A 17,519-nucleotide genomic window follows, 5' to 3' on the forward strand; every position below is an offset into this window, starting at 1 on the left:
GAGTGCAGCCGACAACATCCGGAAGTGTAATGTTCAACACCTTAAAGCAAACGGCGGCGAGCTCTCTGACACACGAGCTCTGTAGTGGTTAGTTAGAAATCTGATCATTCGTTGTACTTCTCCCACCAGTCACTATGTCTGTTTTGTGTTATAATAAGGGATGTGGACAACGATTTGATCCAGAAAATAACCCAGCCGGTGAGTGGTCTTACTTTACTATCGATGTCCATTGTATGTTCCCTGAGTGTTAGCAAGCTAACCTCTCATCATCTGGAAATTTCTACCGTGAGCAGGCCCGATGGGCCCGTGTTGCTAACCTTATGTCAGTTAGCTGTTCAACTTAATTCATTCGTTTCCTTCGTTTTATATCTGATAAATAACACACGGGCCCTCTGTGAGTTAGTTTTATCATGCTGTAGTTAGCATGTTAAGCTCCTGCGATTAAAAGGCAACGTTAGACTTTGCGGGACGGTTGTGCGGACGCTGTAAGCGGTTTAAAGTTTCAGAAAGCCGGTTCCTTCCACATAAAGTATCTAAAGATCGTTATTCACGTATACAACGTTACATGTGTAGCCATACAAGTAGTGTGAATGCGGCAGTCACATTTTCAATTCAACGTTGGAAGTTTTAATCACTTGCTTACAATCGGCATCCCTTATAGTGATCTTAGTTCATCCGGCTGGTAATTATGTGACTGAATTATTAATTATTGTGAGTCGTTGAACTTTTCCACTTGGCTTTAGAAGAAAGTAGATGCTAGCTCGCTTTTAACTGCTTTCCATAATCAATGCAAACAATTTAAAGAGAAAACTGAAGAGACGAGTGGGACCAGTAGGCAGTTAACTACTTATTAAAAGAGTCACCACAGTGTGCAAGAAAATATATACAAGAAAAGCCTTAAAAAATACCAGCACAACAACGGGGAGGGGGGGAGGGGGGGGGGGCTAACCTTAAAATACAAGTAAATACATGCACATTTAGGTAACAAGTGCTTCTGTATTATGAAACGTATTTGTGATTAAATCAGTTACAAACACAGATAACACTCTGACATGCACCAACTAAAAGCGATGAGCTCCCTTGTGACTTTTGGGGTTACTGAGGTTGGCTGTCTGACCCTGATGTTGGAAGTTGAACTAATAATCATTCTCATAACTCGGATGATACTCCATCTGCTGGTTAGCCTACATGGTTTCTATATTTGATAGTGTTTTCTGTACTTGGAGCATGTTTCAATAAGCAGTTGTATATCCCGCATGTCTTCCCTTGACAGTCAAAGATGTAAAATTAGTAGGGGGAAACTACTTCCTCCGCGATACACACAGTGAATGAAAAGAAGTGCAATGTATTTATCATTATCTTTTTTTTTTCTGACTGCCAGGCTTACCCTTGAGGGAAGCCAAACTGTGTTTTGAGCCCAGAGTGTTCACTGCCAGCAGCTAAACATCGATATGTGAAAGCGAGAGCAGGTGGAGCAACCAGTTAGAAATCAGGACATTTTACACAGGCAAACATGATGTTTGCATGTACCCAGAAGAGGTACATGTAAACACCTTTTTTAAATTTTAGCAAAATATAGATCTACGACATAGACCTTAAAAATTTAAAGGAGGCCCAAAGATCAGTTGGTGTTTCCAGCCTGTTATACAGTTAAAGTCCCGTTTTTATTTGACATATGGTGAATTTGTGATTATTAATATTTCGTGCATGTAAAGGATAACTAATTAAATTCTACCCTTTTTTGTCTTCTTTAAAAAATGTGCATTTTCAGTCACCTTACAAAACCCACAAATACTGTGGAGTAGGAAGACGATCGCTGTCATTATAAGCCACACCATTCTCCTTGTAACAGATGTGTTGTTTGTGTTTATATGAAGCCACATTGAAAAATAAATAAATAAAATTCAAGATCGCAATTTTGTCTTCAGCTCCCACGACAGAAACCTCAACGTGACTTATTTCCTTTCTTTAGAATGGTCCACCTCTATCCTCAAGTAATCTAACATTGTGTACACCCCCTGTGTAGGAGTCCAGTCTGATTTCCATTTTAATGGGATGCTTCTTTTCTCATAACGGTAGAGTATATTATCTTTACCTTCAGAGGTATGCAAGAGGTGTGTCAAAGTCAGGAAGCACAGATTGGGCACAGCTCTGGCTGTACTACAGGTTTAATTCGTTTATTCGTTCTGCAACGATTTATTTTTAAAGAGTAGATGATGAAAATAGAATACGAGTTACAGTAAAACCTCAAATAATGATGATGGTAGTGTGACTAAAGTGCATCACAAATCTGTTATTTTCAAATAGTCATACTCATTTTAATATATTGGTTAAATGTGTATGTATATATTGTACTTTGTGCTTTGTAGATTGCTCAAGTAATAAAAATTTGTTTTTTGAACACTAAGGATGTTCATGCCATTCTGTCTTTCCGGTAAACACTTCTTGTAGTTATTGGTATATATGTTGTTGTTGTTGTTGTTGTTGTTTTAATCCTACAGTTTACATATGCACATATTAGAATGTCAGTTCAAATTTTTTGCATTATGTCTTTAAATCATTCTGAGTACCTTTTAATAAATACTCTGAGTGGCCAAACTTGACTGCAAACTACCCATCATTACATAAAGCTCCCTAAAGCGTTCGGGCTACTTTTCTACAACTACAGTCAGCATTTTTCAAAACAAACGTACACTTTTCCACAGCGGCTATTTAGAGCAGACTTGTAAACAGTCATTGTTCCCACAACTACACGATTTCTCCCCAAAGTTAATCAAAGATGCATTTTGTTTTCACAGATGGCTGCACCTATCATCCAGGAGTCCCAGTATTCCACGATGCCTTGAAGGTAAAGCACCCGAAAATGCACAGCTAGCTTGTGTCCTCTTCCTGTTATTTGATCAAAGCTAATGTTTCTGTTATTTCCTTCAGGGATGGTCTTGCTGCAAGAGAAGAACTACTGACTTCTCAGACTTCCTCAGCATTGTTGTAAGTTCTCTGTTTAACCTTAGTCGTTTTCTCTGCTCTATTCTCCATGGTGATGTCTCTGTTGTCTGTTGTTTCATAGTTATTGACTGGCACCTTTGCCATGGCCAAAACAGCCTGAGCTTTTATTTTGTGCGAGTCCAACACGGTGACCTTCTCCTCACAGGGCTGTACAAAAGGTCCCCACAACAAAGAGAAGCCCCCTGAGCCGGTGAAACCAGATGTGACATCTTCAGGAGAAAAGAAGGAGTTAGAGGACCAAAAGCCAAAGTTTAATGAGTACATCATCTCTGCACCGAAACCTCAGGAGGCGATATGCAGACCAAGGTTGGCATCAGCCATATTTTTATGTTTTTTAATGCTTTCATGTGAGCGATAGCCATTTCTGGAGGCATCATGTTTCTGTGTTGTCATTTTTTTTTGTGTGTGTGTGTGTGTGTGTGTTCTGTGTTGCACTTGGACCTAAGGCTGAACGGATTACTGTTTGGTTAAATCTAAAGTCAAGGCAACTAAATTGTCATGAAAAATAAGCTCTGTCTACAGGGTATTTTTAGGACTTAAATCTTCAATGCTAAGCTAAGCATCAACGGGATACTCTGAAGTGTTCTTACCAAGGTTTGGGGTTTTGTTTTATAACCTGGGTGGTTTCCCCCACTGTTAAAAGAAAGTGGACAGGCTCAAGCACTTAACACTGAAATATTAAAGCCCTTCTCAAGCAGAGTATAGATCCTAGATTGGGTTTGCACCAAAAATCACCCTTCCAAATGATTACTGCACACAGAAGCACATTTTTGTTTTGTTTTCCTTATAGTATTTTAATATATATTTGTTGTTATAGTCCTGATGAGCCAGCGGTGAGATTGCAGCATAAAGTCTCTGCATCTCTGAAGCAGGCACTGGAGAAACTTAAACTAACTGAAAATGCTGAAGAGACAAAAGGTAAGAGCTGAATTTGTTTTTTGTATTTTTCTGTTTCTCTCATTACCTCTTACATTTTAGACAGAAAGGTGATGGTGTCAGTAGGACTTCTGCTGGGAAGCTGCCATCGTCTGTGTCATTCACATAATAGAATTTGAGTTAAAGCTTCATAAGAGTCAATGTACTGTTTTATAATTTTCTTCATGGGCTCAATTATTTTGTCTTTATAGAGGAAGAAAGTGACGAGATCAAAATTGGAACGTCCTGTAAAAACGGAGGCTGTACTAAAGTAAGTACTAACAGCAGCTTTAATGTATGAAGTCACATTTGTTTCATAGGTTGTATTGTTTCTTTGTAAGTATATGTGTAATTCCGAGTTGTTCGTGATAAATAGTATTGCAAAACTGCTCTCTGAAAAGGGGGAAGTGGATCTTTTTCCTCTGTCTCTGCATTTTCTCTGAGATAGATATAAAGCTAAGTTTTTGGGGGCTCAAGCTAATCGAGTCTGTCAGAGCAGAAACTCTAAGATTAGAACAGAAATTGTGAGTAAAATTGTCATTGACATGCGTAGTAGAAGCTTAGAGTGGGATTGTAGTGATTTACATAATTGTACTTTAACTTGTTTGCTTGAAAGCCACAACACATTTTCTCAAGGGTTTCTTGCTTTTAGTTTATCCATAAGATTGGGTCTTTGTAGAAGCCTGGATTGGTACTTTTTTGGACTTTTTTAGCAGGAACTATTTTTCTAAAACATTGGTACATAGACTATTACAGTGGAAATGATCGTTTGCTGAGTTGCAAAGTAATTAAGAGACTGTCATTTCCAGAAAAAAAATGCATAAAAGTTCTAAATTGTTTTTGAATGTCATTGGGTGAAAAAAGTATTTAATCTCCCCAAAACACATGAATTAGTACTTTGTGGAAAAACCCTTGTTGGCAAGCACAGCAGTAAGATGTTTCCTGTATTTGGTCACCAGGTTTGCACATATCTCAGAAGTGATTTTTTTTTTTTTTTTTTTCTCACGCCTTATTACAGAAACTCAGTCCTTTTGTTTTCTATGCTCCTAATAAGCAACTCCAAGCTTCAGCTCTCTCCATAGATTTTCTATAGGACTGGGGTATAAAGACCAGCTAGCCACTCCTTTGTTGTGTTAGCAGTATATTTTGGGTCTTTGTAATTCTGGAATATTCATCTTCAGTGTTCTGGCTGATTGAAGGAGGTTCTCGTCCAACATTTGACAGTATCAGAATAAAATACTTAATTCTAATTAGAATTACACTCTAATCACTTCTAACTTTTATGTAATGTGGGATTTTTTTGTTTGTTTGTTTCCATGGATTTATGGTTGATATTCTGTCTCTCTCCATTAAATATGAAACTACTATAAAAATTGGAGGCTGTTTATTTCTTTTCAGTGAGCAAACTTCCAAATTCAGCGGGGCATCAAATAATTATTTCCCCCGCTGAGCTTTAGATTTTTATAAGCAGGACAGTTGAGGAAGTTGTTGTTGGGTGCCTTCAGACTCAACAAGAGTTGAAGTAACAAAGTTGGAATTCTTAAACTTTAACTCAAGACATTTAATGGTTAAAAAAGAGCTAATTGCCTCATTTGCATTTTTTCGCCTGACAAAAAAGCAAAAAAAGTGTTTGTGTTTGTTGAGGGCTCAACTGTTCTTGTTATCCTCAGAGTTTTGAAGGACCTGCAAGTGATTCGGATGTGTGCCTATACCATGCTGGATTTCCCATCTTTCACGAAGGGTTAGTATTACTTATCGCGTTTTCAAATTATTATGTAGAGAGTGTTAAATTCACCCGATTCCTTTCCAAATGTGTTTCTTACATTAATGCGGAATATTAGATCTGCTCTCTGTAAAAGAAACATGAAGGCACCATTATGATTCTCCTGTTAGTCTTGTTTACCTTTTCTCTTGAGTGACAAGTTATTGACTGCTAAAAATCCAGCAGGTGTTATATCTTTCCTGCATCTCCAGGATGAAATACTGGAGCTGCTGTAAAAGGAAAACCTCAGACTTTAATACCTTCCTCTCTCAAGAGGGCTGTACAAAGGGAACACATCTATGGAGGAAAAAAGATGCGGTAGGTGTGCCAGCTTGGCAGCAAGTAATCATTTATGTGTGCAGGCCTGCATAAAGGAAACTCACCTGTGACTCCATCTAGTGGTGTCTGCTGGCAGAGGCTGAAGAGCTGAATTTGAACATTTGTCTTGTATGAAAATTCTTTACAGGGTAAGAAGGTGGTCCCGTGTCGGTTTGACTGGCACCAGACTGGGACGCAGGTCATCATTTCTATCTATGCCAAGAATGCAGTCCCAGAGCTAAGCTATGTGGATGCCAACAGCACTACGGTGAGTCTATCCGATCGTTCCTCTTCATATCAAAACATCTTGAGTTTGGATTTTTTTCCTTCTTATTATCTAATGCTGATTTTTGCTTTTCTCCTTCAGCTCGACATACACATTATATTTGATGGAGAGAAGGAATTTGAGCAGAAAATCAGCCTTTGGGGAGTAAGTCTTATTTATTATTATGTTATTAGTCTGCACTACATTTCATTCAGTTTGAACTCATTTATTTTCTTTAATTGTGATGTAATTGAAACCAACAAGAAAAATAGCAAATTTAAATTTTTTTTAATTAATTTTTTTTCTTTCGCACCCTGTTTGTTAACGGAGTCTTTTGTCTTGCAGGTGATAGACGTGAGTAAAAGTTTGGTGAACATGATGGCGGCCAAGATCGAGGTAGCCATGAAGAAGTCCGAGGCGATGTCCTGGGCCCGTCTGGACCTTCCTCCTCCTCCTGCTCCACCCAAGGAGAGCGAGAAGCAAAAATCTGACAGTGAGGACGAGGATGAAGATGAAGATGACTGATAAGATTGAAAATAAAGACACGGTGTGTATGTTTAACTGAACCCAAGGTCACATGCCTCACAGTTAATTCGTTACCTCTTTAACTTTAGCCTTTCTTTGAAGTCAACTTGTAGTAACAGAATCTTTCGTTATTTTTTTTTTATATATAATTTTTTTTCCACAGTGATTTAAAAACTGAGTTTCAGCAGGCTTCCAGTCAAGTCCCAGCTAAATTGCACTGAAGTCCCTGGAAAATTACATCATGCCTTAAAATAAGTTGTCAGTTTTAATTCTGCTCACTTTCACACCCATGCAGACCCATGTCACACTAATGGACCGTGGCTGTGACCAGATCTCATATTTTCAGGAATAAAATCATTTTTGTTTTTCATAAATTTAATACATCAGACCAAAAAGCTGCCCCGGATTGTCTTGATTTGTCCGCTTACATCAATATGTTATCCAAACTTGTGTTTTATGAAATGTATTCTGAATCAATTGTGAGACGAGAACTATCACAGCTGAATTATCTTGAGATATACTTTGGAGATGCACTCTAACTATCCATACTTTTCTCAGTAAAAATTGTAAATTTGCTCCAAATTATGTTTTTTACTTCACTACACTCAATGTAAATTTTGTACAAGTTTTGCTTTCAGATACTGTATTTATCTTATTTCTTGTCAAAACAAAGTAGTGTGGTTTTAATGAGGATGTACTGTAATGCCAATTAAATACAAAGTATTTTAAGCAAAATATTGTATCATAAAATGCTATGCTAGAAAGCATGTGTCTAGGCTTAGATTGTATGAAGTGTTATTTGGCAAAAGGAGAAGCAATGGAAAAGTAAAGTTCTAGGAAAGGGAACCAGTTTGTCTGACCAAAAAATAAATAAACTTCTGAGATTAAATTTTAAAACTGGAGTGGTTGTCTATGGTTTGAATTCTAACATATACACCTTGCTAAATAAACCTTGTGCCTTCAGAACAGCCTTTATTCTTCATGGCATAAATTCACCAAGGACCTGGAAACCCTCCTGATATTTTGGTTCATATTGACATGATTGCATCAGTACAAGCATAATGTGAATTTTCCATTCCACCACATCCCAGTGGTACTCTATTAAATTGAGGCCGCGTTGCTATTTTCAAGAAACCGGTGTGAGATAATTTGAGGTTTGTGATGAGATGTGTTATCCTGCTGGAAGTGTCCATCAGAGGGTGGATACGCTCAGGTAGGCTGTGGTATTTGAACAATTATCACTTGGTACTAATAGACTCAAAGTTTGCCAACATAAAACTAGCCATTCTTGGCTCACAGCAGTGACCCTGTCTGCTGCTCAGACAGGGCACTCAGCACCGGGTCTCCACAAGGATGTGTTTTGAGTCCCCTCCTGTTTACGCTCTACACATCCGACTGCTCCCCTACCCATCTCTCAAACACAATCATAAAGTTCGCGGATGACACCACAGTGGTTGGACTCATCTCAAGGGGGGATGAGTTGGACTACAGAGATGAGGTCAACAGACTGACTGAGTGTTCAGTTAACAACCTCCAACTGAACACCACGAAAACTAAAGAACTTATCTTGGACTTCAGGAAGGGCAGAGAAGACCCGGCCCCACTTTACATTCATGGGAACTGTGTGGAGGGTACACTCCATGAGGTTTCTGGGCGTGCAGATCTCTGATGACCTCTCCTGGACTGCAAATACCATGGCGGTGGTAAAAAAGGCCCAGCAGCGTCTCCACTTTCTGAGAGTGCTCAGGAGGAACAACCTGAAGGAGAGGCTGCTGGTGACATTTTACAGAGCCACCATAGAGAGGATCCTAACGTACAGCATAACAACATGGTATGCAGGGTGCTCAGCTGTGGACAGGAAAGTACTGCAGAGGGTCATCAACACAGCCCAGAAGATCACTGGCTGCTCTCTGCCCAGCCTGGAGGTCACTGCAAACTCTCGGTACCTCAGCAGAGCTGGCAATATCATCAAGGACCACTCTCACCCCAGCAACCAACTGTTTGAACTATTACAGTCAGGCCGACGGTGCAGGTCACATAAAACCAGGACAAGCAGATTCAGGGATAGCTTCTTTCCCAGAGCTATCACCGTAGTAAATAAGCACAAAAACAATTGAACCTGCTTAGCTATACCGTACCGTCACTGCCATTATATCATGCTGCTATTCATACTGTCATTATATTAATGCTGCTATCCTGTATATATCGTACTTACTATTGTTTGAGTACTTGCGATTGTTTTATTGTACTTTTTATATTTTACATTTATATTTATTATTGAATCTTGCACCAAGGGAGTGGCACTCCAATTTCGTTGTACTCTGTACAATGACAATAAAGGCTATTCTATTCTATTCTGCTGTAGCCCATCTGCTTTAAAGTTTAATGTGTGCATTCAGCAGTGCCCTTCTGCATACCCTGTTTTGTAATATAGTTATTTAAATTGCTGTTACCTTCCTAATAGCTTGAACTAGTCTTTTCCTTTGACCTCTGATGTCAACAAGGCATTTTTTGGCAAAGCTCATTGGAACTCATTTTCTTTTTCCCAACCATTCTCTGAAAGCATCGGAAAGCCTAGAGATGGTTGTGCAGGGAAAATCCCAGTAGATCAGCAGTTTCAGAAACACTCACATCAGCATGTCTGGCACCATCAACCATGACACATTCAAAGTCATTTAATCCTTATTTCACCTTTCTTCACCATTCAGATGCTCGGTTTGAACTTCAGCAGGTCACCTTTGCTATGTCTAAATGCCTAAATGCATAAAATAAATAAATAAAGAGATGTACCTTATTTAAGTGGTCAGCAAGTGTACATTCAGTCTCATAGCTACAGAACAAAAGCATATTTCTGTTTCACACAGATGATTTAAACTCATGTTTCCTTCCACCCATTTCTGATGCACGCTGTGAACTTCAAACGGGACATCTTGACCAATTTCTACATCCGCAAATGCATTGATATGCTGCCATGTGATTGGCTGATTAGATATTAGCGTTGCCAAGAAACTGAATAGGTGTACCTAATAAATTGGCGTATGGGTGTATAACATATGCAGAACAGGGTTTTGTTTTAATCTCACACTCTTTCATGAGTGAACGAGTGTGGGAAGCTGAATGCTTTTTTTTTTTTTTTAGATAAAAGTAGGTGTGACCTTTCAAAAGAAGCTTTTGAACTGCATCGACTTTTGGAATTGCAAGGACTTTTACAAATGTCACTGTGTTTTTTTTAATCTATTGCATTCGTCATAGGTTAGAAATCTGAACCTAATCCCGTTGCTGTTGAAGTCTCGGTTCTTCACTTTTAAGCAGATAAAACTTTTTCTCTCTCTCTTCCAAAAAACATTTTTCACATTACAAACATGAATCAATTCAAACATTAATCAAAATGTGGTTCAGTCAACTCCCACATAAACATAACAAAGAAAAAAAAAGGCTCTGATGAAACACTTTTCTCTTTACTCTGAATTGCAGTTGTGTATATATGCACATGACATGCTTTTAATAAACCATAATAAATGTTTGTGTATATATGGCTGATGCAACACACTCCAGACCTGATTTTCAAGGTAATCAACTAAACTGTATGAAATCTAGAGAATAAATGTGACGAGTCACTGTGGAACAGCCCCTTGAAAAAATCCATAAACGTTGTAAAGACCATGTCAGAAATGATCTTCTTGGTAGAGTTTGACAAGATACCAGTTGTAGGAGGAACATGTTTAAAGCTTAACATGGCCCATAATCCATTTTTGAAAGTTACTGCATGCACAGGTTTTTATTCCCACTTGTAATACAGTTAAATATATTGGAAATATCAGATATCATAGAAGTTGTTTTTAGTTAGCATATAGTTCAAAGTAAAAATTCACAGTGCTTTTATATTAAAATTCATAGATCGATAAGGCTAAGCTAGACAGGCTTTGCCTTCACATAGTTGTTTGGTAGTTATGTTGGTTGGTTTCCTCTATTTCATTGCTCCGGATAAGTGGTTGTCTTTCAGGGAGAGCAAATGCATGTTTCCAGCTTCTAGCACGCAACCAGGATGATCCTTTGTACCATCGTTTTGTAGTTAGGACCGCAGCAGCTATGGCTATTGTCAAAATTCCTCCACAAAGCCCTGCAAGAAGCAGCCACGGCCACACGTCCCGCAACTCGTCGAGGGAAGGGTGCAATGATTCTGCTAGCTTTTGACCTGCAAAGAGGACATAGCTGGTTATGTCAAAGTAGGCAAAACAGTAGAGTTTACTTATTAGGTTTCAATAAACCAAGATAAGTAAATGACCTAAGCCCCTAAGGGCAAAATTCAATGAGTGGAGACGAGAACAATAAGAAGAAGAAGGAACTGGCATAGGCGATCATAGGGTAACTCACTAGCATCTAGCAGGTGGGTGTATTCATATCCCAGGTCTTTGCTGGAAATGAAGAAGTCTCTGTTCCTGTGCAGAGGTAGGATTGGTGCCATGTGGTATTCGCTGTTGTGCCCTATAGGAGCATTTGACTCCGGATACTGGGATGGAGATGGTCTGTGCCTCCTGAGCCACTGCTCATAAAGGCTAACAGGGACAAAAACAAATACAGTACCAGTGTTAAGTTCAAGCATTGAGTGCAAATGTACGGTTTTCTGTGTTTTTAAGGTGTTTCTGTCTCTCACCAGTCAACAAACGCATGATGAAGCAGAAATATGGGATCGTTCGCAGAGCCCTGCACTGAAGACATGGATCCGTTCATGTACACGTGTAGAGCAGCATGCATGCCCAAACGAGAACTGTTTCCCAACCCCGTCCGAGGGTCTCCAAATCCTATAAAATGAAAAGGGTCTCATCAGCTTGACAAACATACAGTGGGGCAAAAAAGTATTTAGTCAGCCACCGATTGTGCAAGTTCCCCCACCTAAAATGATGACAGAGGTCAGTAATTTGCACCAGAGGTACACTTCAACTGTGAGAGACAGAATGTGAAAAAAAAAAATCCATGAATTCACATGGTAGGATTTGTAAAGAATTTATTCGTAAATCAGGGTGGAAAATAAGTATTTGGTCACCTCAAACAAGGAAAATCTCTGGCTCTCACAGACCTGTAACGTCTTCTGTAAGAAGCTTTTCTGTCCCCCACTCGTTACCTGTATGAATGGCACCTGTTTGAACTCATCATCTGTATAAAAGACACCTGTCCACAGCCTCAAACAGTCAGACTCCAAACGCCGCCATGGCCAAGACCAAAGAGCTTTCGAAGGACACCAGGAAAAGTATTGTAGACCTGCACCAGACTGGGAAGAGTGAATCTACAATAGGCAAGCAGCTTGGTGTGAAAAAATCAACTGTGGGAGCAATCATCAGAAAATGGAAGACATACAAGACCACTGATAATCTCCCTCGATCTGGGGCTCCACGCAAGATCTCATCCCGTGGGGTCAAAATGATCATGAGAACGGTGAGCAAAGATCCCAGAACCACACGGGGGGACCTGGTGAATGACCTGCAGAGAGCTGGGACCAAAGTAACAAAGGTCACCATCAGTAACACACTACAACGGCAGGGAATCAAATCCCGCAGTGCCAGACGTGTTCCGCTGCTGAAGCCAGTGCATGTCCAGGCCCGTCTGAAGTTTGCCAGAGAGCACATGGATGATACAGCAGAGGATTGGGAGAATGTCATGTGGTCAGATGAAACCAAAGTAGAACTTTTTGGTATAAACTCAACTCGTCGTGTTTGGAGGACGAAGAATACTGAGTTGCATCCCAAGAACACCATACCTACTGTGAAGCATGGGGGTGGAAACATCATGCTATGGGGCTGTTTTTCTGCCAAGGGGACAGGACGACCGATCCGTGTTAAGGACAGAATGAATGGGGCCATGTATCGTGAGATTTTGAGCCAAAACCTCCTTCCATCAGTGAGAACTTTGAAGATGAAACGAGGCTGGGTCTTCCAACATGACAATGATCCAAAACACACCGCCCGGGCAACAAAGGAGTGGCTCCGTAAGAAGCATTTGAAAGTCCTGGAGTGGCCTAGCCAGTCTCCAGACCTCAACCCCATAGAAAATCTGTGGCGGGAGTTGAAAGTCCGTGTTGCTCGGCGACAGCCCCAAAACATCACTGCTCTCGAGAAGATCTGCATGGAGGAATGGGCCAAAACACCAGCTACTGTGTGTGCAAACCTGGTAAAGACCTATAGTAAACGTTTGACCTCTGTTATTGCCAACAAAGGTTATGTTACAAAGTATTGAGTTGTATTGTTGTTATTGACCAAATACTTATTTTCCACCCTGATTTACGAATAAATTCTTTACAAATCCTACCATGTGGATTCATGGATTTTTTTTTCACATTCTGTCTCTCACAGTTGAAGTGTACCTCTGGTGCAAATTACTGACCTCTGTCATCATTTTAGGTGGGGGAACTTGCACAATCGGTGGCTGACTAAATACTTTTTTGCCCCACTGTAGTAGCATGTAGTTGGGTTTTTGATGTTACACAAAATTAAATTCTGTTTTTATTTACATAAGTCATGTCACTTCAATGCAGAAGTCTGAAAATGTAGCTATAGCTATATAGCTATACAGCTCCAGTCAAAGGAAATGTACGGATAAATTTTAAACCTTAAGCCCTTTAGTAAGGGGATAGAGTGGATCTGTTTATCTATCCACTTGTCTCCTTAAGAGGAAGGATCACTGCAAAACAGTGATAAACTGTTCTGAGTTATCACTTTTTATGAAACATTTTAAAAGAGAGGATGACAATGCACTCTCCATGATCTATGTGGGCTAACTGACTAGTTTGGCAAGTATGAAAATGATGTAAATCATATGGTGTGGCCCTTGCAGGGAACAGCTCTCAACACAACTGCACAGCTATTGAGGATTTTGGACGAATCTGCTAGACAGAGCTTTATGTTATCACCATAAACGCTCATTAAGGGAATATCTTTCCATCCCTTCTAGTAGGGTTCAAGATGCTTTTACAGTCAAAGTTACTGATGCAGTTTGGGTGGAACATCATGTCCGAACAACCTGATAAACTTCATTTTGTCACATTTCTGTAAATGTTTATCGATTAGTCCCTTTCTTTCTATGACAGCTGAATTTGTGGAAATACACTGCTGTAATCCTGAAGGTACTTTAATCCTACACAGGTATTATATATTAGTAAACCCAAGAAACACTAGTTTTTGGGGGGGGGGGGGTTGTGATGCATTTTACTGAGTGAATTTTAACACTGGAGACCCCAATTTGAGGTTAATTTTAATCAAATTTCATTTTCACTGTATGTGCAAAAATCAGTTCAAAGGCCTCAAAATGAACTGCAAATAACCAAAGAAATCGAGGGCAGCCTACACATTTCAGGTGCCCAGAGACAGGCAGAGAATCAAAATAACGCAGTAAAAGCAAAGACTATATGAGTGATAGTGAAAAATAGGAGTGCAGAGAGGTAAATTGCAGTCTGGGTTTGTGTATGTGGTCAGGCTTATCTGACCTTCCAGAGTGTTTCTGAAGCTCATGTTGGCACTGCGGTCCATTGGTCCGGTGTCATAGTTGGTCAGACTCAGCGTGAACTCCACATCATCTGAAGTTGGTAGTCGTTCCACTAAATTGCGATTGTGGTTTCCAGGGTTACGACGCAGGGGCCCTTCTTCTGTAGCATCGCACAGCACACCTCTGGCACTGTAGTCCTGGGCTTGGGAGCACAGGACCTGTGGATGCAGACAGACAGTAAACAGTACAGAGCATGCAAAGAAAATGTGTTTGAAATTAGAACACTTTGAAAATAGTCCTACTCCGAGTTGACTGTATGAGACCAAAAGCTGACTGCAAAAGCAGTATTGTATTATTGCAGTTGTTGTATAGTTGATTATTGTATATTTTATGTTTAAAAAAATTGCCGTATGCGTAAAGAAAGGTTGTCTCGTCCTTAATTAAGTGAGAGCAAGTGAACGCGTTTACCGTCCAGGATGAGAAGACCGAGCCGGGGCTGATAAGACTGGGATCCTGTGTGCTCCGGTCCCCCATCAGCTCGTCTGTGCACACGTCACAGCCCTGGGCATCCCTCCAGTCCCAGTACGGGATGGTGAAACTCGTGTCTCCAGTCAGCTTCCTGATCTCGTGCTCCCAGTGCAACAAGTATGCTCGGTGCCACGGGAGAAATGCAGGCGCCCAGTGGGCAAAGTCCACATCGGTCCACACATTCCCCGGCCCGCCTAAGAGCGCATTCCGGGACACGTAGTAATGCATCCACACAAACACGTCATACACAGACACTTCGGCAAACATCGGGTTGGTTCCGTTTTGCATCTCCCTGTAGGTTCCCGTCACCACAACATAGTCCCTGCTAATTGTCTGCTTGGCCAGGTTCAAGTAGGACACGAGTTTGAGTCTTTCCGCCCTGGACAGGTGAAATATATTCCTCCTCAGAGACTCTCTCCTCTCATTACAGTTCTCACCAAAGTAGCCAAACATGCAGTCCCCGCAGTTAAAACCCATAAAGTTCTCAGTACACTGGCATGTGCGGTTGTAGAAAACCAAGGGCCACTTCTCTCTGTCGTCCAATCCCGAGAAGGGGTACTGCGGCCCGTCGGGGTGCGCAGAGACCACCACATCCTCGCAGGTGCCCCGGCCCGAGCTGGCACCGCAGGCCGAGCCGTCTCCTTCCCAAGGCGGGCAGCACTCCTTGGTGCGCAGGGCTTCCTGAGTTGCGCACAAGCGGGGGAACTGTTGATAACTGGGTACAAAACACAGAAGAAAACAAATGATTTCCAGAGACCACATTACAGCAATCTTTCACGTTAGACCAAGACCAAGAAATTAACCAGAAATGTTATGAATTCTTGGCTGAAATCCTCGCCCATTACCCCCACCAGTTTTTTTTGTAGAGGCAGTCACATGCTGCTCCACCTCACTTCAGGGGATGGGGGTGGGGGAGGTTATGCACTCTACCATGAAAAATAAGACTTTGAATGGGATTAACAGTATCTAGCCTACAGCCTGCAGACTTTAGTGATGTAAAACTGAAATAATTATGGCTTGTGGGGCTTTTTTGGTTTTGGTTATCTGATGAGTCTACTGCAAGATAAACCTGTATGCCCACTTTTACATCAGAACAGTGTTCTTTCTTCTTTATTTTCACAGGTTATGTGTTTCAGATTCTATCTGCGTGCACAGCCCTAATAGTGAGAACAAAACAAACTCATGATCTACACACTCACATACTAAAATGAACAGTTTTTCCTGCCATTACGGGATGAAACTCACCATGACAGTACCCAAACCACAGGAGAAATATGAACAAAGACAAGCAAACATAAAACACATTTTCATATTTTTATCTGCTTTCATGTTGTCTTTTCTCTCCTTTTTGTGACATGAATGTAAATCAGTGAGTAATAACTGCTAAATAACCCAATAACTTCAAATTATGCACTAAAGATGAACATTTTCATTGCATATATGATTAAAAAAAACAGACCTCCTACTTTAGTATGTGGTATAGGCTATTTATATGTAGACTGTTGTGTAACCAAGCATTCTCCAAAAAGTCCCCTGTGGATTTTTTACCGTTTAATATCTGTGGTCGTATGATTCTGAACCCGGTTTCACGATCCATTGTGCACAACACAGGAGACTTCATATGACGAGCTGATAAGATAACTGCCATAAGCAATAGCTTTATTGTGGTAATATTATAGAAAGCTTTATTGTGCTCTTTCAGTAGAAGCGGTAAATGTTTGTTGTGTTATCTCCACTGCTATCTCAACGTCACTGGAAAGTTCAACTTTTTCACTTTGCAGAAAAATTTTCATGTGATGTTCACGGGATTGGGACATTACCCTTGTCGACAAGCGAGTCCCCACCAGAGGGCGTTACGTAGCCATAAATATCGTCTTGCTCGTTCACTGGGCCTACCTTTTCTTTTTGCCCGTCTCCCAAGGCAACAAATAAGCCTCAGCTCAGGAGCAGATACTCTTTTCGAGTTCACTGACACATTGTAGAAAATGCACCCATATTTTGGTGAAATTACTAAGATGTAAATAGGTGATTGTGACTTGTAAGTTACTTAGATATATGTGTGCATAGGTTTCATTTGTGCATTGGATGCGACATTAAATGGGGGTGGACAAATTTACACGGCTTTCAGAATTATCCGGGGAAATCCTCCCCCGGATAATTTTGAGCATCAAAGACTTAATTTCCTGCAATCTGGTTATTTTTAATGCGCCAATTTGCACGTTTAGGTTACCAGTTTATGATGTAATTGTCTTTATGTACAGGAAAACACCAAAATCGGACACCAGCGAACAGGTTAGCTTCTATATTTGCCTGTGTACACATATGAGAGCGTTGATTTCTGGATTTTGATAGCTCAGATGGAATTTTGCAAAATATCTTCTCATCAAAATCTATTCCTTTGGCTTCTGACGTCGTGGCTTGTGTGTGTGTGTGTGTGTGTTTTTTTTTTAAGGTGAATAGCTAAAGTGTGGTCTCTTAAAGCTTGGTGTTGCGTTCAAGTAACTAAATCAAACAAATCTGTGACTATTTTTTCACATTTATATTCCCTAAGCAAGTTAGGGAATCCCACCGTTCTTATACGTTTCCCCCTATTTTCAGATGCAGATGATGAAGATGATCAAAAACAGCATATTAAACGCCCTTTTTGTTGAGGTGAAAATGATCAACACACAAGTTGTGGGATGTCTTGGATTCTACTTCCAACATTGAGATTGCAGGCTGGTT

The 17,519-nt window shown here is 40.4% G+C and overlaps 2 protein-coding genes across 3 annotated transcripts; one reads left to right on the forward strand and one right to left on the reverse strand.

The window, feature by feature from the left end:
* Positions 1-4: 4 nt before the first annotated feature.
* Positions 5-7,688, forward strand: chordc1b (cysteine and histidine-rich domain (CHORD) containing 1b). 2 transcript variants are annotated; one of them, XM_085289123.1, is made up of 12 exons: positions 5-198; positions 2,799-2,848; positions 2,932-2,988; positions 3,152-3,312; positions 3,824-3,924; positions 4,134-4,192; positions 5,592-5,662; positions 5,896-6,001; positions 6,150-6,269; positions 6,369-6,431; positions 6,612-6,813; positions 6,955-7,688. In XM_085289123.1, exons 1-11 carry the CDS (start codon positions 135-137, stop codon positions 6,789-6,791), a joined length of 1,032 nt encoding a protein of 343 aa, XP_085145249.1. In that variant the 5' UTR covers positions 5-134; the 3' UTR covers positions 6,792-6,813; positions 6,955-7,688. The 2 variants fall into 2 exon arrangements, with proteins under 2 accessions (XP_085145249.1, XP_085145248.1); XM_085289122.1 differs by having other exon boundaries at positions 6,612-7,688.
* A 2,542-nt stretch (positions 7,689-10,230) lies between these two features.
* On the reverse strand, positions 10,231-15,636 carry LOC146565763 (tyrosinase-like). The gene is made up of 5 exons (XM_085289125.1): positions 14,736-15,636; positions 14,269-14,485; positions 11,446-11,593; positions 11,166-11,347; positions 10,231-10,986 (listed from the first exon to the last, which is right to left on the reverse strand). The coding sequence occupies exons 1-5, from the start codon at positions 15,555-15,557 to the stop codon at positions 10,721-10,723; spliced, it is 1,635 nt and encodes a 544-aa protein (XP_085145251.1). The 5' UTR covers positions 15,558-15,636; the 3' UTR covers positions 10,231-10,720.
* Positions 15,637-17,519: the final 1,883 nt, after the last annotated feature.

This window comes from Mchenga conophoros, linkage group LG10 (genome assembly GCF_057382185.1).
Source record: "Mchenga conophoros isolate Kocher_MC1m ecotype Shallow Benthic linkage group LG10, M_conophoros_male_GT1.1, whole genome shotgun sequence".
In the NCBI taxonomy this organism is placed as follows: domain Eukaryota; kingdom Metazoa; phylum Chordata; class Actinopteri; order Cichliformes; family Cichlidae; genus Mchenga; species Mchenga conophoros.